Below are 26,403 nucleotides of genomic sequence, written 5' to 3'. Positions count from 1 at the left end.
ACTCACTAAATGTTGTGAAAAACAGCCTAAATTTTAACAACTAAAGCAGCCCAGTTAGGTGGAAACCCGTCCAATCTGGCAACGCTGCTTTTGTTGCGAAAAGAAGACATTGATGGATGACAGTCCTCTTATAAGGAACGAAGATTAATGTTTTTAAATAAGGAAGATTGGTAAAATGCGATTAAATATTGCATTATGTTGAAGCATGTAATTATTAGTAAACATCAAGAAAAAGACCCGCCATAATGTAGCCTAGCATGTACAAAAAGGCTAAGGTAGTTAGCATTTAGAGTTTTGTGCATTTTTTAAGTCTGCTCCGGTGTAAAAAAAAAAACGCTGCTTAAGGCATATTCAGCAAAAACACAAAATATTACCAAATGTTTGGTTTAGTTGCTTGTCCAGATATCTTGGTACATTTGAAATAAGACAAAACTAATTAACAAGTAACGTTTCAGCAAGATGTAGGAGCCTGTTTTTAGTAAGTAGTTTCTTTATTTTGATTAAAAAGTTCTAGTTCTACTGGCAGATTATTTCACTTATAACATGGGGAAAATGTCCAGAACTGGGTTGCTAGGAGACGCACTGGGCTTGGCTGGGGTTGCTAGGTAACGGCAAAGGGCCCGTTGATAGGTGTAACTAGAACTTTTTCATTAACATTAAGGATTTATTGACTTAAAACAATCTGCTATTTCTTGACGAGTTACTTGTGATTTAGTTTTATCTTATTTCAGATACTTGCAGTAGAAACTAAAACAAATTTACTCTGTAAGATTTTGTGTTTTTGCAGTGCATGTGTGAAGCAGAGTAACCCAGACGGCGTTTCCTGCAGGATGTCCAGCTCTGGCCTGTGTGGCCGTGCGTGTCAGCCTGCAGTTCATGCGACACGTGCAGTTTACATGTTCACACCTCAGACGCAACATCCTGTCCGACTCCATCTCCTCTCCCTCCTCCCAGTCCATCTCCTTCCTTCACCTCTTTCTTTTCCCCCTCCAGCATCTTTTCTGGATTTATATTCCAACAAATCTGCTTGCAATCATGAATTTTCCTCCTAATTTGTTCCTCATTAAGTGACGGAACATTTTTTCTTGTTTTTTTTTGTTGTTGTTTGAGCTAGCACACCTACGTCACTGTTCCTGAGTTGCCTCTTGGGGTTTATGGTAAAACGTTTAAGAGGGCTCCTAAAAGCTCCTCGTAAAACTGGGAGAATATCGTTCTTAAATTAAAAGTTGTTCATCTCAACAGGGATCCTTAAAGCCTACTAAAAAATGAGGCCTGGGCCAGAAAAAGGGTTTTCTACTGATTTTATGCAACTTGTTTGCTCACTGCTGGATTCAAAAAGCTGAAGGAAAGGGGAAAACCTTTAGACATGCTGCTGGTTTTTCCTAAATTATTTAGTTTCTGCATACAGTTTGTTTAATCTAATACTAATAAAAGTACCGCTGCTCCACAGACCTTATTGTAGATATCAGTCATTCCAGTTTTTGTCTTGACAGAAAATTGCAAACCAGCTACTGGTTTCACTGAAAAAGTTACAGTTTCACTGCAAAAACACAAAATCTGACCAAGTATTTTTTTTGTCTAGTTTCTGCAGTAAATATCTTAATACATTTTCAGCAAGACAAAAGAGCTTGTTTACGTCAATAATTCTTTAATATGGAAAAATACTTGTTCCTTTGGCAGATTATTTCACTTACTAGAACATTTTCACCAAGGAATTAGTTATGTAATAGAAGCTCCTACATCTTGCTGAAAAGTTACTTGTAAGTTAGTAGCTTGAAGTAAGACAAAAGTAAAATATTTGGACTGAAACTAGACAACAAATACTAAATAAGTACAACTTAGAGTAAATTTCCACCAAAAATCTGAGAAATTTACCAGAAAAAACAAGGAAACTTCAGACTTTGAAAAGTAAAAAAATTCTACTAAAACTCAAAAAGTTTTGAGATTAATCCCAGAAGTGTTTCAAGTTTTCAATTTCAGAAAATTTAATATTTTTTTCTATAAAATCTTGAACTTTTCAAACTCAGAAATGTACTTATTTTTTTGGAAAGGTTTTTGGCAGAAATGTTTCCTTCCTGTTTTTATTTGTAATGGCGCAAATTGAGTGTAAATAAAATAAATTTGCTTACTGGAAACACGGCAGTTTCAAAGAAATGTTAAGATGTTGCACTAGGATGAGGTGATTTTTCAAAGGTTAAAGGTCAGCAAACATTAAAGAAGCAAATCGCCTGCATTCACATCAAGAACACTAAAAGAAATGCTAAATAATACATTTTAGATAATAGCATAATTTCATATTTGCACTTGCTTACTTAACACTAAAATCTCCAGACATACTCCCAGTATGAGGCGTCTCCTCATAGCTTTTCACAATAAAAGCACCAACCAACCCCCCTGGTTCTGCTGCCACACACACAGACGGACCTGTTTGACGCGGTCCGGGTTGACGGTGGTCTGCGGCTGCAGGATGCTGACTGGTTCTGTCTTCTGGGTGCTCTGAGGCATCTCCCTCACCTTCTCAGCGATGAAGTCATGGACGCCGTTCAGCGCCTCCACCGTCCCCTGGATCAGACACACCCGCTCTGTCGTGCCTGAAAACACACAGACACACACAGCTGGGTCAGGAAAGGCGAACATTTCTAAACTTAGGAAACATCAACTTATCAATTTAAAGCTGCAGGCTAACTTTTACAAAAATGTTTCTTCCATATTTGTTAAAGCCGTCGCCATGTTGCAATATGAGACAGATGGTCTAAGCAAAACATCTATGAAGTTTATTCTGTAGCACATTTCAGCAACAAGGCAGCTCAAAAATAAAAGTCACCATGCAGTTACCAACCTGAGAAACCAATAGCATTCCATTTTGTCACCATCAAAATCATCAATATCCATCAAATGTATTGATCTTTACATAATGAGATTATAGTTTGCTCAGTTCTGCCTATTTTGAGCTTTTTTAGGCTTCTGTTACTTTAAATTTAAAGAAGCTGCTGCTGGCCACGCCCCCCAACTCAACATTTACACCCAAATGTGAAAATGGCCGCAAACAGATTCACAATCATACATACAACATTGAAAAGCATTAGTGGAGCCTTCTGCACAACCAACAAGAACGCAGCAAGTGGTTTCTAGATGGTAAGTCAACAACAAAACTCTTGTCTTTTCCAACAGCCATTGTACAGCACAAACAGCAATAAAACCAACTGATCAAAGGAGACGGTGTTCTGCCGGGGTTGCTAGGTAACGGGCGGAACTCTGCTGGGGTTGCTAGGTACCGGGCGGAACTCTGCTGGGGTTGCTAGGTAACGGATGGTGCCTGCTGATTTGTTACATTCCAGTTTTTTGGTACGGCTCATTTTCTAGGCAGACACAAAAAACAGGAACTTATTGTCAAAAACTGGATGAGTGTTTTTTTTTTTAGTGCTCTGCCTTTTCTTAAGAAGCAGTAGAAACCCAAATGGAAATAAAAATAATAATTACTTCTGGGTCACGAAAGGCACAGTTTCCTCTTTACTATGGAGAAAACAGTAGACGAAGATGTATGGGAGTACATTGGAGCACAACCACCTGCGAATACTTGAGTCCTTTTTTTAAAAATGCTTCTAACTGCCTATTTCGATAGTTAAACTCCAAATATACCTCAGAATGCATCAATCCACATGGAAACCGTCTTGACTCTACTGTAGAAACAGAAAGTCTTCCTAGTTGCCCCTCAGGGGGGTTCAGATAATCCAGGAGCGTGAAGGAAAATGAAAGGCCCTCCTTGATTGGCTGCTTTGCCAGCCAATAGGAAGTCAAGCATCACTGCACCTGGGTATTCCAGCTTCCCAAGCTGCATTTTCTGCAGAATATTTCAGAAATAATCCACAAACAGGCGGGGAACCGAAGCAGAACCTCTCAGTCCATCACATCAGTAACAAATGTTCTCTTCTTTCGTCTTTTCGTTCTCTCCTGTATTATTTCTGTTCCTCTCCGTCCTCTTTTCTCCGTGCCCGGACTCTCCAGAGGTTTCTGGTCTTATCACAGCCCAGCAGCGGGTTGGTTGGCACTTTCCCCCTCCCGGCACCGTTGGACCCGCTTGGCTTGGCCCGGTTCAGCCAAAAACATCTGTGTTTGTACCAAAGAGGGGGCAGGAATCTGTAGCAAAATGGCTACCAATGCTAATGGAGAAACAAAACAAGCTGAGAGGAGAAGATTTGTGACGCCAAGACTAAAAATAAAAGAGCGTTTGTGTCGCTTTTAGCAACATGTTGCTGCTGGTTCTTTTTGTAAAACTAGTTGGCATTACACCGTCACTACCGTGCATTCCTGCTGTTACAGCCTGGTGACAGCAGTGACAAACAGGATCTATCTGGTCTTAAAATCACGCTGGCTGAACATGGAAATCAGGCGTCCAGCGAAGCCATTTGCTGTTTCTTTATTTTATTCAGGTTTTTTTTTCTTTTCTTTTGGAAACACCCATTGACCATTGAAGTGTGTGTGTGTGCGGGTGTGTGTGTGTGAGAGAGAGAGAGAGAGCGTTGATTCTGAGGAAACTGGGCCTCGCCTCTCCCTGACAGCTGGTGCCCTCTGGGTAATCTCCAGTCGTCCAATCAGAGGCCAGGATTAACAGGCCATTGTCTTGGCATGAGAAAGTGAGTGTGTGTGTGTGTGTGTGTGTGTGATAGTGGTTGGAAAGGCCACTCTGTCACTAAGGATCATACTGGGCCTGCGGTACAGCTGTGCTTTGGCAACAGAAACAGTTTCCCCAGATATTCACCACCATCGTCATTAACTTATAGCTACTTTATTCAGATTTGCCTTATTTGTGGCAATTTTACAACAATACAAAGAAAGAATCCAAAATAAAACAATTATAATATTTATATATTATATTAATTATTTGACAAAACAATAATTCATCAGAAAAACAACAAACTGAAACCAAGGCTCGATAAACTGAAACAAAGTCAATAGTTTCCATTTGCATGATTGATTGGTTTTCTCGTCTCTCTCTCTTTCTATCCAAAAAATGGACGACAAAAGTATTCAGTCTGGGTTTTTTTAAAAGCAGTTTTGTTTACAAAGACTTCATTGCCCATTTTATTTATTTAGAATATTCAAAATGACTTCTAGTTCCAGTGTTAAATGTTCATAAGAAATTAACGTGTTCTTTTTTTATCTTTGAGAGAGTTAACTTGTATAATGTCATAATCGCTATATGACTTGAAAATGGTCACAGCAGGTAAGTGAAGTTGTTAAATTTTATTATGTTTAGTTCCTTGAGACACAGTCAGTGTTTTTTGTCACAGCAGAGAAAATTCAACATGAATTTATTCACCTGCTTGATGTGTGATAAAATATTAGTATCAAACTACAGGCAGGCCTCACTTCATATCACAACTGCAACATAAAGATGCAAAAATTCTCTCATGTTTGTTGGTTTTAATGTTTTTTATCTGCTGTCCTCATCTGCCCTGCAAAAACACAACATCTAAGTATTTTGACCTAGTTTCTAGTGCAAATATGTTAGTACAATCTGAATAAGACAAAACAAAGTTACAAATAACTTTTTAGCAAGAAATAGAAGCTTGTTCTAAGTAAATAATTTGTCAATATTGGGGATATCTCATATTATTTCACTTATAACAAGGCATTTTTTTCCATGTTGTTAGTGAAATAATCTGCCAGTGGAACTAGAACTGAGTTGCTAGGTAACGGTCTGTGCTTGGCTACGGTTGCTAGGTAACGGTGCAGTGGAATGTTCCACCAGTGGAACTAGAACTTTTATCAATATTAAATAATTATTGACTTGAAACAAGCTGCTGTATGTTGATCAAAAGTTACTCATAAGTTAATTTGCCATATTTCAAGTGTACTAAGATATTTGCACCAGAAACTAGACCAAAAAATGCGGTAAGATTTTGTGTTTTTGCAGTGTGGCCATCTTTAAAAAACCTTGCACTCAGAAAACTCTCCTCCTTTTCCATTTTAGTGATTGTTAGGCATCTTTCTCTTTCCTCTACTTGATCTTGAGATAAGTTTTTGGTGCGTTTTGAATTCCAGCCTCCATAATTTAAGCCGTTTTCTGGTGTAGCTGTAAATGTTTATCGCCGAGCTGAAATAACCGAATGGATGCCCTCCAGGATCTGAGATTGGATTTCTCTACTGGCTTTTAAATAATATAAATTGACACACAAACCCAAATATTCAGAGCCAAAACAGCCAACCTGGCATGGCTGAGCTGCAGCCTCAGATCTCTAATTAAGTCAAAAGTTAAGTTATTTCATTGAGCTCTAGCTGGGGCTGATTATTTTGTCTCATTGAAAGTGAAATAATTCCCCTCACACAATCTTCCAGCCGTAGACGTATAAAAGCCAAAGCAGCGCCAACGCAGCAGAATTTAAACATCCCTCAGTGATTTAAAGTGAGCTCAGTTGGCAGTCTGTCCAGCGAGTGCGTAAGTGTGAGTCTGTTAGTGCATTTGACCATTCGCTCTTGTAAAACAGAATGTCAACTTGGACTCTTTCAACAGTTGGAGATTTCTATTTTTTCTTTTTTTGAGGTTTCAGATGAAAATCTCCTCAATTTTACTCTGATTGCTGCGTTTACAAAAGACCTGATTGTGACATCCATGTGCAGGGAAGAAGTCGTGCTGAATTGCTATTGTGGAACGTTTTCTTAGACGTGACTGATAATAATCCAACATGCACGATTTAATACCAGCCCTGACAAAAAAACCAAGAAAAACAGGGAAGACTGTAAGGTTCAGGTCCGGAAGATGGGAAGAACCGAGACGAGAGGCGGGCAGAGTATTCAAAAAATTATACTCAAGTCAGAGTAGCACAACTTCAACATGTAGTAAAAAAGTGCAAGAAATTATTCAGGAGTAAAAACGCATCAGGTAGAAGTAATTTAGGTATTTTAAGGATGAAAATGATTCATATTAATTATATAATTACAAAATGGCAGAATTAAGTAAAAAAATGTCCAAATCAGTTTCTTTCAACATAAAACTTATAAAACTTTAACAAAAACTGCAGGAATTTTTGGTTTAAACATGTTTGTTTTTCATTCAGTGGGTAGAAAATCCAGAAATTTTACTCAAGTAAAAGCAAAAATAATCCAAAAAGTAATTTTTAAAAAAAGTTACTCAAGTCAATGTAATCGAGTAAATGTAACGAGTTACTACCAAACTCTGACGTAGACTGAGGTTTGTAGGCGGACCAGAGTTCGGTACGCGCTCACACCTCCCCAAACGAACCGGACTTTGACTGAATTGGACTGAACCGGGCCGGTGTGAATGCTGCTCCCTTCGTTCGTAAACCAACTGAATTCCTGTTGTTTTGTAAACAACCTGAAACTTAAATCTCCCCAGAGGCCCGGTGGATCCCTCTGAAGATGAAGGCCAGGAGCCAGACGTGAACTTTCAGCTCACGGTTTCCACGGTGACAAAGTGACCCGGCACCTTTTCGCTCAACACCAGCGCACTCATCAGGTTGTGAGCCAGGTTGCGGACCCTGGCGCTTGTTTTTATTAAGGTCTAGCTGACATGACTCACTCCTTCCTCCTCCGGATGATCAGTGGTAACAGACATAAAGCACTGAGCTGTTTCTCTGATTTGTGACTCACAGCAGCATATGCGGCCTTGGTACGGCGATGCATGTTTGGACTCTGCTGGAACGCCCCTCTGCGGCTCAAACTGAACAAAGCGAGCCACGTGCTCAACACCAAACATTTGTGTTTTTGTAGAAACAGAGAAGAAGAGGACAGTCATTACATTGGAAGAAAGGAAAGTAGTCGGAGCCCATTCTGACCACAAAAGGGATAAATTAGGGTTTTCCTTTCTCCACTCAAAGGCCCAATTCTTCTGAAAAGCACCCTTTAAGCCATGGCTCTGGTTTCTTAGGTAATAACTGTTGAAATATTTGATTTAAAAGACTTGAGTTATTGTTGAGCTGCTTGCACACCAGAGCAGTTTAGTCTGATTTAGTAAAACTTCAGTCCGTTTGCCTTGATAGTTCAGTTTGTTTGGGAAACAGGGAATGGTTCCTCTAACAAACCTCTAGAATTTGGAGTTAACTTTCCCAGAGCTTCCCTGGTACTTTATTTTACTTTTATTGAAAGTTACTTGTTACTTTTTCTGAATTAGAACTTGAATGTTGTTTCCCTGAGATTTACAGGGTTTGGTTTGGTACTTACAGATTACTTTTGTGACTCTTGCATAAACTTGCGAATAACTTCCTGAAAACCTGCAGGTTACTTTCTAAAACTTTCATTTACTTTCTAGAACTTGCAGGTTACTTTTTGTGAAACATATTGATTTATTTTCCAGATCTCAAATGTTGCTTTCTATAAATTACATCTGAATTTTCCAGAACTTTCATGTTTCTTCTGTTGAACGTCCAGGTAATGTTTGAGATTTTTACCAATATTTCTTTTGAAAACATTTTAAATTACACATCTAGGAAATTAATTAGTGTCTATTAAGTAGTTTAATTCACTATGTTTGTATCTTGGTGAATGTAAGTAGCACATAAGCAGGGAAACATCCTCAGCTACCTCTGAGTCATAAAAACACTCTGGCAAACAGACATCTGTGCTGCTAACGGAGAACAAATGCTGATCCAGAGCCGACTGTAAACAGCCTCCTGCCTGCTGGGGAATCCCCGGCCTCCGAGTAAACCTTTGCCCAGGAATGCAGGAAAACATGCAGTTTCTGTACAACTCATGCAGATCCTACCGTTTTAAAAATGATTACAAATTCAAATGTCTCTACAGAACGGAAGAGTCCAGTCCAGAGCCACTGGACGAAAAAACTGAATCTGACTTCACCTTTGAATTGACCTTTCTATTATAATTCTAATCTTAATCTCACAATTTGGACTTTTCTGACATTTTTCCCCAGAATACAGACTTTTTTTCCTCATAATTCAGATGTTTTAAAAAACTTTTTTCCTCATAATTTTGACTTTAGTCTCAGAATTATGACTTTCTTTCGACTTTTTTAAGTCGAAAAAAGTCAACTTAAAACTTTCTTTCAAAGTTTTAATTTTAAAACTTCTCATAATTAAATTTTTTTTATGACTCTTCATAATTCAGTTATTTTCTCAAAATTCTGACTTTTCTCTCAGAATTTTGACTTTTAGCTCAAAATTCTGAAATATTAAAGTCAGAATTGTCAGAATAAAAGTTATATTTCTTTCCCCTCATCCTCCTCCGTACTGTAGAATAAAATCTGATTTAGTTATGGTATATTTTCTTGTTTTTTAAGGTTTCTGCAGCAGCAGGAACACATTCGGGCTCTTAAAGTCAACAATAAACATGAATATTTCATCCATATCTGCAGAGAACTGCATGAGGAGAGGAGACGTGACAGAAACACCGCAGGTCACATGTTCACAGGTACTCCCTGCTGGGCTGAGACGTACAGCTTTTTCCCTCCCAGCACAAACAAACATCTGGAGAAGGAACGGCGGGAGGAGAAACCTGCAGCAACGGAGAGCGGAGCCGCCATGGAGATGTCAAAGCGGAGCGACAGCAGCGACAGACGGAGGCAAACGGAGACGGACAGACCGCCGTGCGGAACGGGAAACCTTTGTGAAACTTGTCACAACAGAGCAACGTCAGAAAAACAGAGATGGAAGAGAGAACCCGAGACCTGAAAACAAACACGGCGCTGCAGCGTGAGCTGAGCCGACTCTAAAATCAGATTTTCATTCATTTTCCTCACGGCTTCCTTCATTTCTACACAAAACGACGAAGAGAGAAAAGCTGCATGTAAAACAACCAGTTGGCATCAGTCGGTTAGTAACTACTTACATTTACTCAGTTACGCTCAAAGCAGAATTATTGGTAGTTTTATTTTCTTTAAAAGTTTTTAGACATCAGTGGAAAGTCATGTTTTTTTCCACTTTCTGCTTTTGTTTATGAAAACTTGGCAGCATCTTTAAATTAATCTCAACATGTTTCTTACTTTGCGGTGAAACAAAGTAACTTCCAGAGTTGGGTAGTAACTAGTTACATTTACTGAAGTAACTTTTTCTTAAAAATGTACTTTTAGGAGTATTTTTACTACGCTGCACTCTGAATAATTTTATTATGAAGTATTTCTGCTTTTACTTGAGTAAAATTTCTGGGTTTTCTACCCACTGAATAAAAAAAAAAAACATGTTTTAACCAGACATTCACCAGACACACACACACCTGCAGTTTCTGTTGAAGTTTCATCAGTTTTATTATTGAAATAAACTGATTTGGGAAAACATTATTTGGCTGATTTTGTTATTTTTTATCTATATGAATTATTGTCATTTTGATCGTTAAAATTCAAAAATTTCCAACTAACTTTATATTTTGCTCCGTCTGATGATGTAATTTTTAAGCATGAAATGATTGATAATCTGATCACTTACTCAGTACTTGAGTAGATTTTTTACCAAATACTTTTTTACTCTTACTTGAGTACCAATATGTTGAAATATTTCTGCTCTTGTTCAATGTTTGGGTTTCTCAGCGGACGCGAAGTGAGATGTGAAAGCTTTAACGTAAATCTCGTTAAGCGGATCTCCTCAGTCTGCGGATTTTCCCGGGTTAACGGCCACCTTTGATCAGATCGTCTGGATTAGCAGCGCCTCAGAAAAGTGTCGCTCCGAACCGCGTCGCCGCAGAAAGAAAAAGGAAATAGATCATCAGATTCAGGATAGTTTCACCGACCCGCAGATATTAAAGCTTCTTCCATAAGTTTGGCTGTCCAAACCTATTGCCATCTCTGAAGTAGTGACATTTTTTATAATTCTAATTCTAATCTCAAAATTCTGACTTTCTTCCAACCTTTCTTTTTCAGATTTCTGACACCAATTAGGACCATTAAGGACAAAATGGTCAAGTTGAGAGCCCTCCAGGGCCACAATGTTTTTTTTCTTAATTAAGACTGGAACAGCTTTTTCTCAACATTGAGGCTCAACATTAGTAAGACCAGAGAGATGGTGATTGACTTCAGAAGGAAGAAGATACCTTCACGGCCACTAAAGATCAAAGGGGAAGTGGTGGAGGAGGTGGAGGATTACAAATACCTGGGAGTTGTAATCGGCAACAGACTGGACTGGGCATCTAACACTGACTCTGTGTGCAGGAAGGGGATGAGCAGACTCTATTTTTTAAGGAAGCTGAGATCCTTCAATGTGTGCAGCAAGATGTTGGAGACCTTCTATCACAGTGTTGTTGCCGGCGCCATCTTCTTTGCTGCTGTGTGTTGGGGAAGCAGCATCAGAGCCAGCGACTCTAATAGACTAGACAAAATCATCAGGAAAGCTGGCTCTGTACTGGGACTAAGGCTGGAGTCCCTGGAAACTGTGGTGGAGAGGAGGACACTGAAGAAGGTTCTGTCTATTATGGACAATAATCAGCAGCCTCTCCACCACATAGTGGACAGACAGCGGAGCACCTTCTCACATAGGCTGCTCCAGCTCCGCTGTCGTAGGGACAGATACAGGAAATCCTTCCTGCCACATGCCATCTCACTGTACAATAAAAGCTAAATCATTGTTCTGCACTAATCAGTCTGATTTTGCACAACTGCACGGTGGCACACTGCTGTACATATATTTACATATACATACTGTATCTGCATTTTTGAATCCTTGCAAGGACTGCTCTAAGCTGCTTTTTATATTGACAGCATGTTATATTTTATTTTTATTTTATCTTGTCTACATTGCTACTCAGTGGTGGTTGTTGTGTGTCTTGTCTCTATGCTGCTGTAACTGCAAAATAATTTCTCTGCTGGGATGAATAAAGTACTTCTATTCTATTCTATTAAGACATTTATTTTTTCTCTCTTAAATAAATACACAATATTTTTAAAATGTCGCCTTATTTTTGTACAAAATGACATTGTTGACAGAAATGTAAACAAGGTTTTGCACAGTTGCTGTAACAAATGATGAATAAATATTTTCCAAATCTTTTTTGAGTTCATTGTCCTTATTTATATTATATTATTATTATTAAAATCTTTTTTTACATTGGGAAGTACTTGCTATTTTTTTTTTTAACCAAATGCAATCAATGAAAACAAACATTTTCAAGAAGGTTTAATGTGTCTTTAAAAATGTCTGAGGGGCCAAACAAAATCCTCCAAAGGGCCACAAATGGCCCCTGGACCACACTTTGGACACCCCTGTTTTAGACGCAACAAACAACAAAATAAACTCCCCAGAAAACGAGAAACAAATCAAGTATACATTTAAAACTCAAGCAAATCATAATGGCAGCAGAAAAACTGTTTATCAGTTTTTTCTTTTCTCCTCCAGAGACTCGTCTTAAATCTCAGGATGTATTAACTGCGTTTCAATTCCCCCTCGGCTTCTAGCAAAATGTTTCCAAACGGCGCGATAAAAGAAGCTCTGACAATGAGACAAACAGACGAGCAGAAGGATGAATTCATCGGCTGACATATTAATAACGCAGAGGAAATGACCGCGCAGACCTCAGTGAGGTTTTATTAGTTAGCTGGAAGGAAAGCAGAGGTGAGCAACCAAACACACCCACTGGATGAAGTCACACTGCACACTGCAAGCTAACTGCAATTTATTATGGAGATACAGTTTTCATCAAGAGTCCAACTGTGTCAGGGTCACGCTAAGAAAATAAACTTTTGAGAGGTCAGACAAGAATAGAGTCGAAACGATGCAAGACTAAAGTCGCCTTTTTACAAAAAATAATCATAGAACTACGAGAATAAAGTTGCAACGATACGTCAATAATGTCTTGATTTTACGAGAATAACGTCATAATATTAGAAGGATAAAGTCGTAAGTTCACAAAAATAAAAATTATAATATGAAAATAAAGTTGCAGTTTTACAAAAATAGTTATTTTACTAAAATAAAGTCATACAAGAATAAAGTTGCAATGATGCAAAATTAAAGTGGTTTTATCAGAATAAAGTTGTAAAAGAATAAAGTAAAAATGATACAACAATGTCAGTTTTGTGAAAATAGTCATAATTAGGAAAATAAAGTCATAATATTTGAATAATAAAGTTATACGAGAATAAAGTCGTATTCTGAGAATAAATTTATATTAGAAAAAGTCGAAATGATGCAAGAATAAAGTTATATTATCACTATTCTTGTATTATGACTTTATAATCAAAATTTAATGACTTCATTCTCATGATTAATTTGTATTTTTTTATTAGTATGGGTTAATCTAATCCAATCTTAAATATATTAGATTAAATTAAATAACTTCAGTTCAGTTCAATTTATTCCAGCAAAATGCTCCAACTACAGCCTGGTTTAAAGTAACAAAAAATATTTATTACCCATTTTAAAAATAGTTTCCAATTACTTCTCAAGGTGTTGATATTTTCAGGTAAATTTGGTTAATTCTGCAACATTTGCCCTGTTTGCCGGTTCCCACACTTGGCTCCGCCCCTCACCGAGTCTTGGCTCCGCCCCTCTACGCGTCAAGGCCCCGCCCACAATGAAATCTTTCATTGTTTGTCTGAGGGGGCGGAGCTACACGGGTTTAGATACACTTTATAGTATCATAATAAACAATAAATTACAGTTATTACACAGAAAATCCAAATGTTCCCAATTCGTTCTAATCCAAACCAGCAGCGTGATAAAAAATAAAAGTTCTGATCCGTTTCCAGCAATCCCCCCCGTTTCATTCTGATGTATATTCTTCATCAGCGGTCGATCCGGGTCAGATATGGACCAAAAAGATCAGATCAACATGGTGGTGAATGGCCACCAAGCACACACTGTTTCAGGCAGCTGGGCAGATGTTGGTGATGTCATGAGAAGCTCTTCCAGAAAATGAAGAGCGTGAAGTGAATGAAGTGTGTGTGTGTGTGTGTGTGTGTGTGTGCAGGACTGCATGTGCTGATGTAATCAGGCACAGTAAGGAAACTTGGACCTGTTCTCTGCTGCAGTCGACCAAGTCGTCATTAAGGAGAGAACAGGACACAGAGAAGAGGAGGAGGAGGAAGAGGAGGAGGGGAATAAAGTGGAAATTACAGACGGACAGGAGGAAGAAAGGTCGGAAAGGTCAGTTTAATGACGGGACGATGAAGAGCGAGGAACTGGAACACAATGAGAAACCTACCATGGTAAAAGTTGATGTAAATGTGAGTTTATTATCCGTCCCATGAGAACCTGCAGGCTGCGGCACACAAACCTTTGGTCAATTTGGAAAAAACATTAAAATCAGGAGTTAACGTGGCCAGTTGGGCTTTACTGCCCTCAAAAAAATAAAAATTGACCAAAAAACCCCAAATATTCTGATAAAAAGAAGCGGCCTGTGTAGGTTTAGGAAGCTTTTACATTTTTTGTTCAAAATCATTCTAAGATAATAAGATTTTAATCTGCTCGGTTCAGAATGAGCTGTTTTACGGCGTCTTGTCACTTTAAATCCTGATGAGGTGCTGTTGGCCACGCCCCCATCTGAATGTTTTATAGCAGACAGATGCTAAAACGTTCAGTTTTGTTTGCTAAACAACAGATGCTGAACTATACAACCAGACGACTTTGAAAGGCAAAAGTGGAGCCTCCTGCACAGCCAACAAGAATGCAGCAAGTGGTTTCTGGATGGAAAGTCAACAACAAAACAGTTGTCCTTTCCAGTAGCCATTGTATAGGGATACAGTGGAAGAACCAGCTGACCAACGGTGCTTGAGCTCAGTTTGGGTTGCTAGGTAACAGGGCAGTGCCTGTTGACTCAGACTCGACAATTAGAAGGCTCTTTATCCAGACACAAAAAACATCAACTTATTGCCAAATAACAGCTGCCTGGTTTATATATATATCTTGATCTGCTTTTAGAAGCAGTAGAGATCCAAATAAAAGCACAAAAAACATGCAAAATGTGACATTTGTGTTAATAGGTTTATAAAATTAACATGAAAAAGCATAATGGAAACCCTCTTAGCACTACTGCAAAAGCTAACACCCATGTTATTCCTTATTTCCTATCTTTGGGGGTTCAGCCAACCAGCACCAAGAAAAATGACTGAGCTGATACCAAAATGTGAAGTACGACCCACCTCTAACAGGTGGTTTCTGGACGGTAAGTAAACAACAAAATACTTGTCCTTTCCAGCAGCCATTGTACAGCACATACAGAGCTTGGGTTCCTAAGTAACCTGTGGAGTTCAGCTGGGGTTGCTAGGTAACCTGTGGAGTTCAGCTGGGGTTGCTAGATAACTGAGCAGTAGAATATTCTGCCAGAGGAACTAGAACTTTTTCATCAATACTAAAGAATTATTGACTTAAAACAAGCTCCTCTCTTTTGCTGAAAGGTTATTTGTTATATTATAATACACAATATTTAAAGTGTATCAATATAGCTGCACTAGAACCTAGAACAAAAATAATTGGTAAATTTTGTGTTCTTTCAGTGTAGAAACAGTAGAAACCAAAGTGGAAGAACCAAAAGAAATGCAAAATGTAAATTTTCATACCAAAACACCAATCAGTGCTGAAACTTTCTTTTTTTTTTTTTACATTAAATCTTTCTTATTTTCGCAGCACACCAGTAGAATAACACAGTGAAAACCCAGTTTCCTCTCAGGCTATTTCCTTTGTGCCCCCAGGTCCTTTCTCTGGCCAGAGGTCCGGCAGTGACGGAGCAGCCGAGACGCGGGAAGAATAAGGCGACCCGCTTTAAAGAAAAACAAAAGGATCTGGAAGAAAAGGCAGGAATTCCTCTGGACTGATGTAACCCCTCTCACTGGGAAGAGCTGCGTTTCCCTCCATGTTCTCTGCTTCGCTGGTTCTGCTTCAGAAACACTTTCTCTGTTTACTTTCTGCAACTAGGAGACACTTTCCTCTGGACACTCAGCCATAAAACTGAGACTTTACCATTGAATAAAAAAAGTTTAAAGCGTTCATGTTTGTATGAGCAGTTACAGGAACATTTGGACTTTTTTAGAATCAAAACTATATAATTATTATGGTATTTAAATTATCTAAATTATCTGATTGTGATCAATATCGTTGGGTTTAAAGTAGTGCTGTCAATAGATTAAAAAAATGTAGCTAGATTTTTTGTTTTAAATCTCCACTGTATGAAAATTTTCAGAAAACATTTAATCGTCTGAAATCAAACGTGTGAAGACTCTCAGTTTTACAGATTTTTATATTCAGGAAGGTTTAAATCATTTTCATGAAGATCATGAATATTTTGAAAGTACTGATGAATGTTTTGATCAAATCCATTAATAACGTCATAAACTCATGTATGCTGTTAACTGTGACTCGCCATATTGACATCAGTGTCATAAAAGTAAAATATACTGCCACCTACAGGTGGAAGTTAGTGGTCAGTTAAAACCAACGTTTCTGAACATTTTTACAGCCATCTATAATAAACTTACAGTTATGCCTTAGCTTAACCTTGAGTTTGACACAAGTGGTTTAAAGGACGCCATTTTGTTTTAAATGTTACCTTGGAAACGTCTCTTTCCGCTCATTTCCTGTTGAACTTTTGCGACAGTCGATTTTTGTTATCGAGCCGAGCAAGCGGCGTTATTCGTTCAAATCTTGAGCTTCGGTTTAGCGACGCGACACAAGAAAGTTAAAATTGCTTTTGCTGTCGTTCCACAGCGAGAAGCTTTTAGGGCAAAACAGCAACATTCACAGCAAAACGTTCAGATTAACTACCTGCGTTAACGTTTAAAGCGAATGCACTTTTCTAGCTTTTTCTCTCCAACATGTTCGCCTCCCTCCCTTCCTGTCTTCGCTTCCTGGCAGTAGAGTCCTGGTTGCCCAAGTGACCCGGCCCATGGCGAGCAAACAGCTGAAGAGACGCCACGGCCGGCTTCTCCTCTGGTTCTCCTCACATTTTTTCCCTCCTTCGGCCTCCTCTTCCTCTCACCTCTTTGCTAATCTCAGTCTCTCCTCATTTTCTTTCTCTCTTCCTCATCAAAGAGTGAAATAAATGGAAATCTGTGAGGAAGCATTTTAATGAAGTATGTGGCTGAACATGAAGAAAGCTCATCTTTCATCTCCCAAACAAAGAAATTCACCAAATATAGTAACTAATAAAAAGATTTAAAAGAACTGAAAATTAGGTTAAAAAATAAAGATTTTAGCTCGCATGCACATGAAAAATTATTTTTGCTAAAACACATTTTTCATAGTTTAGGAGAAGAAAACGTTGCTGCAGATGTTTGTGAATTCCCACTTTATGTTTCCACAAAGAACAAATCTTCAGCTCCAACAGAAATGGCAGCTAAACTCATTTTTTCATCTATTTCTATATTTTTGCTGTAGTTTCATTAAGTGTTCAGACAGAGACTTCATAATTCAGTTTATTTGTTGTTTTATTTATTTGTTTGGGATATTTATTTCCAAAACATTAACAATATTTTGAGGAAACTGAACTGTTACATAAACAGTCTTCATCCACTTCAAAATAAGAGCATGAATATAAATGTCTAACGAGCTTAAGAATTGTTAACAGTCCTTAACCAAACGTTTACCAATTGAAGGTTTATAAAGCAGCCAAATAAATGAGAACTTAACCGTGAAAATTACTGTAGGGAAACCTGAGTGTGCGAAATGTTTTTAAAGTTAGCCAAAACGCTAATCGCTAAACTTAAAATTAGCTCTGCTATTAGCGCATTAGCAGATTTTTATTTTTCCTTTTTCATGTTCTAGAAAAAAAATTACATTATATGGAAGGAAAGTTTTTAAATAATTTATTGCAATCTTATGTTGTTTTACCAGAAAAGGCTAGCATGTTAGCAGGAGCGCACTGTATCCGCACTGTTTGACCTGCGTAAACACCGGAGCACACCTTCACTTCCCACCAAACAGCCCACCATAAGTACGAATTTATTCATGACAATTACTCTAGGGAAAGCCGAGGGTGGCAAGCATTTTTAAAATTAGCCAAAATGCTAACCGCTAAAAAGAAAAATCAGCCCTGCTACAAGCCCATTAGCATATTGTGCTACTTTCTTCTTTTCACATGTTTCCCTTTTATTTTACTAGTTAAAATTTACATTATACATAAAGAAAGTTATGAAATAATTTTGTTCCATCACAAAAGGCTAGCATAGGTTAGCATCAGAAGCCGCTTTATCTGCGGTGTTTGATGTGCATGAACACATGAGCACACTCCGTCGTTTCCCAGGGTGACAAAACACCAAAGTAAGTCTGAGGATATCAGTTTCACTGAAAACATGGTGTGTTCACATCCACAGGTGAACAGGTGTCACCGAAGAGGTTCGAAACTCCCCTGGAAGAGACGGGAACGCGTAACACCTGGACTATCGTGGCCCACTCAGGTCTTCCCTGGGGATTACACATACATATTCCCGTCTCATGCCATTAAACGGCGACATTGCAGGAGCCCTTTTAAACACTCACACACTTATGGAAAGAATGCAGATACACTCACACACTCGCCCCCCTCGGTCATCCGGCTCTCTAGAAAGTTGCGGATCTCACCGTGTCACCACAGACAACTATATATACACACACCTAATCACTGTCATGCTCATCTGTCTTACACACACGGCGTTTCTGTGTCCTCTGAGAACTGGCGAAAGAAACCGGACCTCGTGTGAATTCCTGCTCAAGCTGAACGAGTTCAGCGCTGTCCTGGTTTTACCAACACCCTCGCACATGCTGGGATGTGGTCACCATGAAGGCAGACATCTTTCTCCAACGCACCCGGAGTGACAGCAGCGACATAATGACGAGGCACAGAGAAGAAGGAAGGCACATTCCCGACTTTGACCCCTGACCTTCATCTCATTTGGTTTAATTTCTTAACTTTTTTTTCCTTCATGCATCACCTCATCTTTTAATTGCACTAGAAAAAAGTTCTTTCCATAGGTACCATAGAATTGCACAAAAATCCGTGAGGGTCGGCGGAGTCCCAGCTCGAAATTTCATAAAAGAGGTGAACGGAGCCTAGTGCTGGAAGCCCATTAAAATGCTGTTTACATCGTTTTAAACTGTGTGATTGTGAGCATGAGGGGGAATAAAAATAGCAACAGGTATTTTGTTCCATATAACACAGTAGGAGTGTAACAGGTAAACCTTCTATGGATGCAAACTCGACTAAAACCCACCTGTTTAGAATTGTATTTGAAACATAATCAATTACAAATTTATTGATGGAACCTGACTTAATGTCGTGTTTCGATTGTTTGATTCTATGTTGCATTGTGTTTCTGTGTTTGATATGATGTAAAGCACTTTGAAATGCCTTGCTGCTGAAATGTGCTATACAAATAAAATTTGATTGATTGATTCCCTGCGCTGTTGGCGAAATGTGTTTGGTGAAAATTGCAGAAGACTTGCAGAAATATAAAACATACATAAAACTGTTTTATTGAAAACTTTGAGTTAATGTAAAGGATCCCAGCTAAGGAGTATCAGAAATGTGTGAAAAATATTGTTTAAAAGGCTAAACTGAAAGATCAAATGTTGAAGAGAGGAATCAGTTAAAGCTCATAGCGTGTGTTACAGTTAGCTGGTGTTTCTAGCTAATATGCCAAAGGCTAAATACCATGTTTCATAACTTTAAGTTACTCCACCTGGTGTGCAAACAGCTGTTTAAGAGATGAAAAGCTAAAGTAAGCCAAAATGCTAATGATAACATATAGGCTATCATTAGCATGATGAGCTAGAGTAATATAATCCTTTTTATATGTACAATCCCAGGCTAAAACTGGTTGTAGCCACAAAGCTAAAACACTGATAGTAGCATCTCAGCTATCATTAGAAAGAGTAACATACTTCATTCATTATGTACAAATCCATGTTAAAGCTAAAACGAGCTTCAAAGCTAAAGCTATCTAAGGATAGCATGTAGGCTATCATTAGCATGTTGATCTGCAATAATACCTGACATACAGTATTTAAAAATTCCCTGTAAAAGCTAAACTTTGCTAAAATGCTATGAGTAGCGTCACTAACATGAGTAACATCTTCTCTCCAATCTCTGCTCATTGTAGCTGTTAGGCCAAAATTAGCTATAAAGCTAATGTTAGCTAAAATGCTACCAATGGTATGTGGGCTGTCATCAATTACCTGTTGACCTAGGTTAAAAGTGCAACCTTGGTCAATTAAGTTGCGCTATTATATCAAATGTAAATTTCTGGCAATAAAGTTTGAAATTTTCAGATTAATTTCAGAAAAAAAATCAGAAATTTCTGATAAAAAAAAAACTAGTCCAGAAAAAAACTGGAAATTTCAGTTTTGAAAGTCAAAACTATTATTAAAATAATCGAATAATCGTGATTAATCGTTTCAGCCCTGTAGTGGTTTTTAATGTTTTTATGTATAGGCTTCACCCTTTTACTCTTCTAATTTAATATTTTAGCATGTTTTTAAGAATCTAGTTATTTATCTGATAACTAAATTAGTTGACGATTATTTAAATAATTGATTAATCACGATTAATTGTTTTAGCTCCATTGTGCTTCTTAATGTTTTTTTGCATAGATATCTTCACTTTACTCTTCTAATTTTATGTATATAATTTTCTTGAGTTAACAATTATTCAATTAGTAAATTTACTCTTAAGTTAATTTTTTGATAAACAATTAATCACGATTAATCGTTTCAGCCCTTTTGTGGTTTTTAATTCTTTTATGTAGAGACTTATCAACTTTACTCTTCTAATTCCATGTTTTTGAGTTTTCTTTCTGCATTTCTCCAGTTAACGATGAATTAATTAGTAAATTAGTGAACAATTATTTCAATAATCAATTCACAACAATTAATCGTTTCAGCTTCGCTGTTTTTTAAAATATTTTATTACTCATCTAATTACATGTTTTTGAGTCTTCTTGCTGTGTTTCTCCATCTTTGGCTCGTGTGTGAGTGGGTGTGTGTGTTACGAGAACAGAGTCAGCTGGTCTAAGCCTCCTTGTCCCTCTCGCTACAGCCTTAAATACCCCCCAAATCCAACTCTGCTCCCCCGGGTGCCTCCAGCCGTCCTGTTACCCCGTCAGCTGCCCCATTTCTGCTGTCAGCATCTCTCTCTATCTGACTGTTTGTCTGTTTTTCCCTCACACACAGTAAACATTTTCTGGGACATTGCGTTGACCTCCATTCAACACGAACTACTTAAACCAAACTTGAACCTCATTTAAATTCACATTGTGATCCCAACAAGGAAGACTGGATCTAACAGAGTACGTGTTAAGGCAGAAGGAGGGAAAAACGGAAGCATGTTCTGTTTCACTTCGTCGTGTTTCTGTCCCTCTGAGACCATTTCATCTTTCACACTCGACGGCTTTTCAGCAGTAAACCATTTGTTGGACACATAATGAGTCTTTATGAAGCAGACTTCATAAAGAGGAGATGAGAAACTAAGTTTAAACATCATCTTGTGGCTCATCTGTTAGTTGCCCTCTTGATGACCCGGTTTGAGGTGAGCTTTAGCTTTAGTCCATCATGGTCCACTTCAGTTTAATCCAAAATACTTCACCCAAATGCAAGAAAACATCTGTTTGTTTGTTTGTTTGTTTGTTTTTTTGTAGTAGAAAGCTACAAAAACAGCTACTAAGGGGAACTTACTCCACTATGCATGAATAAAGTAGTAGTAGTAGTAGTAGTAGCATACTTGTTGAGGGAACAACTGACGCTCCTTCTCTGATGCCGCCCTGGGAAACTGCCCATATCACCCATATCAAAAACCATCACTGGCTGTAATACGGTCACACCATGACGTGCTAACAGCTTAACTTCCAGGCAGCAGAGACAATACTCCACAGTGACGTCGACAAGCGCTGCTAAACAGCCTCATTTGCTTTTGCCACACCGTTTAAAATCCCAGTCGTGTGGTCAGTCAAAATTTTAACTTCCTCCTTTGGGCATTCGCCATTATTTGAGCTTTTGAAATATAATCAGCTGCTCCCAATTGTAAAGACAACACCCTGTTACCATGGTTACGCATCATAACAAAACTGGACAAAAAACATGCCCAAAAATGCAACGATTCAAATAAAAGTCTAGAAAAAGAACAAATCAGAACATTTTTAACTTTTGGAACTGAAATTTCCCATTTTTTTTCTCAAAACCTTCTGAGATTAATCCCAAAATCTTTGGGGGGTTTTTTCAGAAATTTACTTTTTCTTTTTCTGTCCACAGTGGCTCAAATAAGCTGTTGTAACAATAGAATAAAAAAAGGTGCATTAAATTGTTAATTTGCACCAGATGGCACCAACACTACACCAGCTGGAGAGTTTTGGGTAGAACATGTTTACAGACAGGGTTTGTGTAAAACATGCTGAATTTCTTGCAGCTTTGTACAGCCTGCCTGATGTTGGGATGAATTTTCTAACTGTGATGTGAACGATGGGGTTCAAAATGTTGGGAAATAGTTTCCCAACCACTTCCTGAAATATGGAATTAAATTTTTATTGCCGATGTTTTTTTGTTCTGGCGTTAAAACAAACCTGCGTCATCCAGAGCAGGAAACTGATTAATATTTGGGATTTATTCTCCTTTTTATGTCCTATGGAGGAGAAAACAATCCACCAATACGGAAAGTTCTGGGGAAGGGAGTTTCTTTCGACCATGAAAAAAACAAAAAGCCATAAACAAAAAAATCCCAAACCAATAAACAACACAGAACAATAAATCCATCCATAAAACACGAAACGTATTTCTGCTTTCTGTCAACTTTATCAGTTTGCATTCCTTTTACTTTCTCTCATTTCCCTCCTCTCTCTCAGACACGCCCTTTTTCCCCGTGACTCACACAAAACGCAGAGCCGCGGCGATTCTTCCCACCGTCTCTGGAGTCTGTTATGAGATTACCTGCCTCACTTTATGGGCGTTTTCACAACTTTCCAATGCGCGGTGTGTGTGAAGTGGAGCACAGCGCGATCCTTTCTCTCCTTAACGCCGAGCACTCACCTCATGACATCATGTCAGGAAACCTGCAGCGTTACCGCCACGCTCTGCTGCAGCTTCACTCAGCTGCTAAATAACCAATGGAGGAACCTACCTGCTGCTGCTGCAGCAACACACACCTGCTTTTCATTTCCAAACCGATTAAACTTTGTGGTGCTGATGCTTGTCTTAGATTTCCAGTTTGCAGAGAGGAAATGTTCAGGGTTGCATAAATTACCCACCAGTGACTCTGTTTCAAATATGTGCAAATTGAGGCTGAAAAAAAGGAAAGTTTGCTGCAAACTTTTTCAAAATAACCCAGAAGACTTCCAGCTATTTCCAACCACCATCTCGGCTAAAGTTGAAAGATTTGAAAATTGACCAAACGTCTCAAAAACACCAAAATTACAGAGAGCAATCTGCTGCGTGTGACTGGCACAATAAAATCAGTCCTGCAGGGAACCAATAAGAGCTGTTGTGGCTCATATACCAGAGAATGACCCCACACACACACACACGCCCACACGCACACACACCCCCCCACATGATGACACACTCTGAACATTTACTCAACAAAACTTGTCATCCATGGAGACCAGCATGCCTGGTCTTTTACATCATCATCATCATCATCCAAAATCTGCTCTCCATTTGTTACAGCTGGGACTGCAGTGTGTGTGTGTGTGGGGTGTGTGTGTGGGGGGTGTGTGTATAAGGGCATGTTTCTTGACTTTTTTGCACGTCTGAGATCATGTTTGTCCAGACTTATGTGAGCTTGGCTTCGCCGTAAAGACGCAGAGCATGAGAAACTAAAAACTGCGCAGCGTAAAATCGGCCCGAGTCGTTGCTAAACTCCTGACTGCAGCTCATTCCAGCATGCACTGACAGCGAAACCGCCCGAGATTCTCCCCCAACGTCACGTAAATCAACATAGGAAAGAGATAAAACTCTGGCTCCAGAAGACGCTTATTACTGTAACTCAAACTAAACGTCGAGGGTCCGACAGTTGGAGATGGGATCTGCAAACATCCAGAGGTCATGTTGCTTCTTTGTAATCCAGCATGTGAGCGCTGTCCAAGAGAAGGCTTGAGGACAGATTATATCACCAGCAACTGTAAAAATAGTCAAAATACAACTGCAGTTTTACATGCTGCAATAAGAAAAACCTCATGTTTCCATTTTACGAATTTGCCAAATCAAGATACCGGCATGTTCATGTTACCTGGAACATGACAAGCAACCAGAGAAATCATATTTTTTCCCGCCAGGAACTCGACAGAATCAAAGTTTTCTTCTGCATTTCTGCTGGTATTCGTCTTCCTCCCTATGAGATAATTTAGACTGGAGCCAAATAAAACCTCACGCCGCCTGGGAACGGCCTGCGCCCTCTGACAGCTCTCCAAAGTTTGGAATTGTAAACTCCACTGTGGCTTTTTAACAAACCAACCAAACCACATGCAAAACACAAGAACCTAAAAGGCTTTAAAAACACATGTATCAACTGAAAGGTTTGAATGCAAGCAGAGCGGCACAAAAACGTTCATTGGTTGAGTCAAGCTGTCCTTAAAGCTTCCTCTGTCAACATCCCAGGTTGTTGTGGTTTTACTTTTACGTCTTGTCCTTGTTGGTAGCCGTTAATAACTATTACCTGACTCGTGGTTTGATAAGCTCTATCCGGTGGTAGACACCATTAGCTAAAAAGTTAGCTTTGCTAGCCCTAAAACCCTAACCATGAACATTAGTTAACGCTAAAGTGATACATTTTGCAAAAGCTAATGCTAAATTGAACCATGTGCAATAAGGACAGCATGAGGCTCCAAAAATAAGTCACACATATGTGATTTTTTTGTATGAGCTAGCTTAATTAGCAATAAAGGGACATTAGCGTGCAGACTTTAGAAACTTCAGACATTTGAACTGTTGTTCATGTAAATGTATTCCTCTGTACACGCCATTCAACTTGAGGAGAGGAAATAGAACTTCCTTCACTTCCCACTTCAAAATAAAAGCATAAAAAGAAACGTCTAACTGCTGGATGAATTCTTAACATCAGATAACAAAAACTTCCAACACATATTACAAACTTCAATCAACTGAAAGTTTACAAATAAATAAACGCTGTAGAATTTAGCCAGATGATTAATAAATGAATAAGTGCGCTAAACGCTTTCAAGGTTAGCAGAAATGCTAAAGTGCCAAATAAAAATTTTAAGGGATTACACTGCAAAAACATAAAATCTTACCAGGCACTTTTTGACTAGATTAGAATGGAAATATCTTACTTCACTTTAAATAAGACAAAAATAACTTCAAAGTAACCTTTAAGCAAAAAGTCTCAAGGATATTAAGGAATTATTTTCTTAAAACAAGGCCCTATATCATGCTTAAATGTTCCTTATAAGTTGTTTTTGTCTTATTTAAAGTGTGTTAAGATATTTACACTAGAAATTAGACCAAAAGTACTTGATAAGATTTAGTGTTTTTGCAGTGTAGTGGAAGTGCTGGTTTTGTGTTCTGTACTGTAAAAAAGAAAAGGTCACTGTGAAGAGTTTCAGGTATTGTCTGTTTTCTAACTCAGATAACATCACATTTCATCCAGTGAAAGTAAATATGTTCCCAGTAAAACGGATCCAGATCCATCCTGCTGCTGGCTGGACGTCAGAACCGTCTCCGTACGTTCGCAAGGGTGCAGATGTGGTGAAAAAAAAAAAGGATGGACTAATTAGGAGGACGAGAAACAAGTTTCCACGAGACAAGAGGAGCAAACTGGTCGTCTATCTGAATGTTTCTCCTTCAGATAAACAACTAATGGAAGAAAGGGGCAATTAGCAATCAGCTAAAACACCAATTAACTCGGTGTCTTCCTCTATCTGCGCGCCTCCTCTGCAGTGAGTCAGTCCAGGAGCGTAGATCAGCTGGATGTTCACCTTGTTCCGAGTGTCTCTGTGCGATCTGCGCGTCGCCGTGGACATGCATGTGAGCGCAGAGGACGGGGCCTGACTGGAAGTGTGACCTCATCTGCATTAACGACAACCACATGCAGAACGGTTGTATGATTTACGGCAACAGACGGCTGCAGGCTGGAGGCAGATGAAAGCTGAGAGTTGGACGGAGAGAGAAGCTCGAGTTCATTGATGAGATGAATCACAAGGGATAACTGATATCTGATGGGGGACCAGAGAGTGCAGCAGAGTGGAGTTACTAAAGGTGAAAACAACACAAAGAGGGGATTTAGAGTGCAAATCATTATCTTGGTTTGTTCTCCTCAAATAATAAATTATTTTATTTTTGCCAAAATTTGTCCTTTTATTTTTGCTCCACGGCATCAAATCCATAACAAGAGATGAACCAAAAAATGGACTGGGATTGGCCAATTTGATCGCCTTTGACTGGTAACTGGGCCGTTTGGAAACTCAAATTTTCCACAAAAAAGTTCAAAAACGTGGAATTTAAATGACTAACTCCCACCTGCTGGTGGCAGTATTTCTTCAGTGAGCTTCCGACCAACTTGATGTCAAGTAAGGCCGAGGAAGTCATTTTGACTGCA

The 26,403-nt window shown here is 38.7% G+C and overlaps 1 protein-coding gene across 5 annotated transcripts in view; it reads right to left on the bottom strand.

The window, feature by feature from the left end:
- Window positions 1-26,403, bottom strand: part of nova2 (NOVA alternative splicing regulator 2) — a 93,722-nt gene that overhangs the window by 18,700 nt on the left and 48,619 nt on the right. For all 5 annotated transcript variants that reach the window (XM_027999492.1, XM_027999490.1, XM_027999491.1 and 2 more), the window contains one exon: window positions 2,425-2,591. In XM_027999492.1, coding sequence (XP_027855293.1) covers window positions 2,425-2,591 — 167 coding nt within the window. The remainder of the gene's footprint in view (window positions 1-2,424; window positions 2,592-26,403) is intronic.

The sequence above is a fragment of the Xiphophorus couchianus genome, chromosome 18 (assembly GCF_001444195.1).
Source record: "Xiphophorus couchianus chromosome 18, X_couchianus-1.0, whole genome shotgun sequence".
NCBI classification, from domain to species: domain Eukaryota; kingdom Metazoa; phylum Chordata; class Actinopteri; order Cyprinodontiformes; family Poeciliidae; genus Xiphophorus; species Xiphophorus couchianus.
Note: the sequence above shows the minus strand (reverse complement) of the source record. Positions and strands in the feature narration are given on the sequence as shown.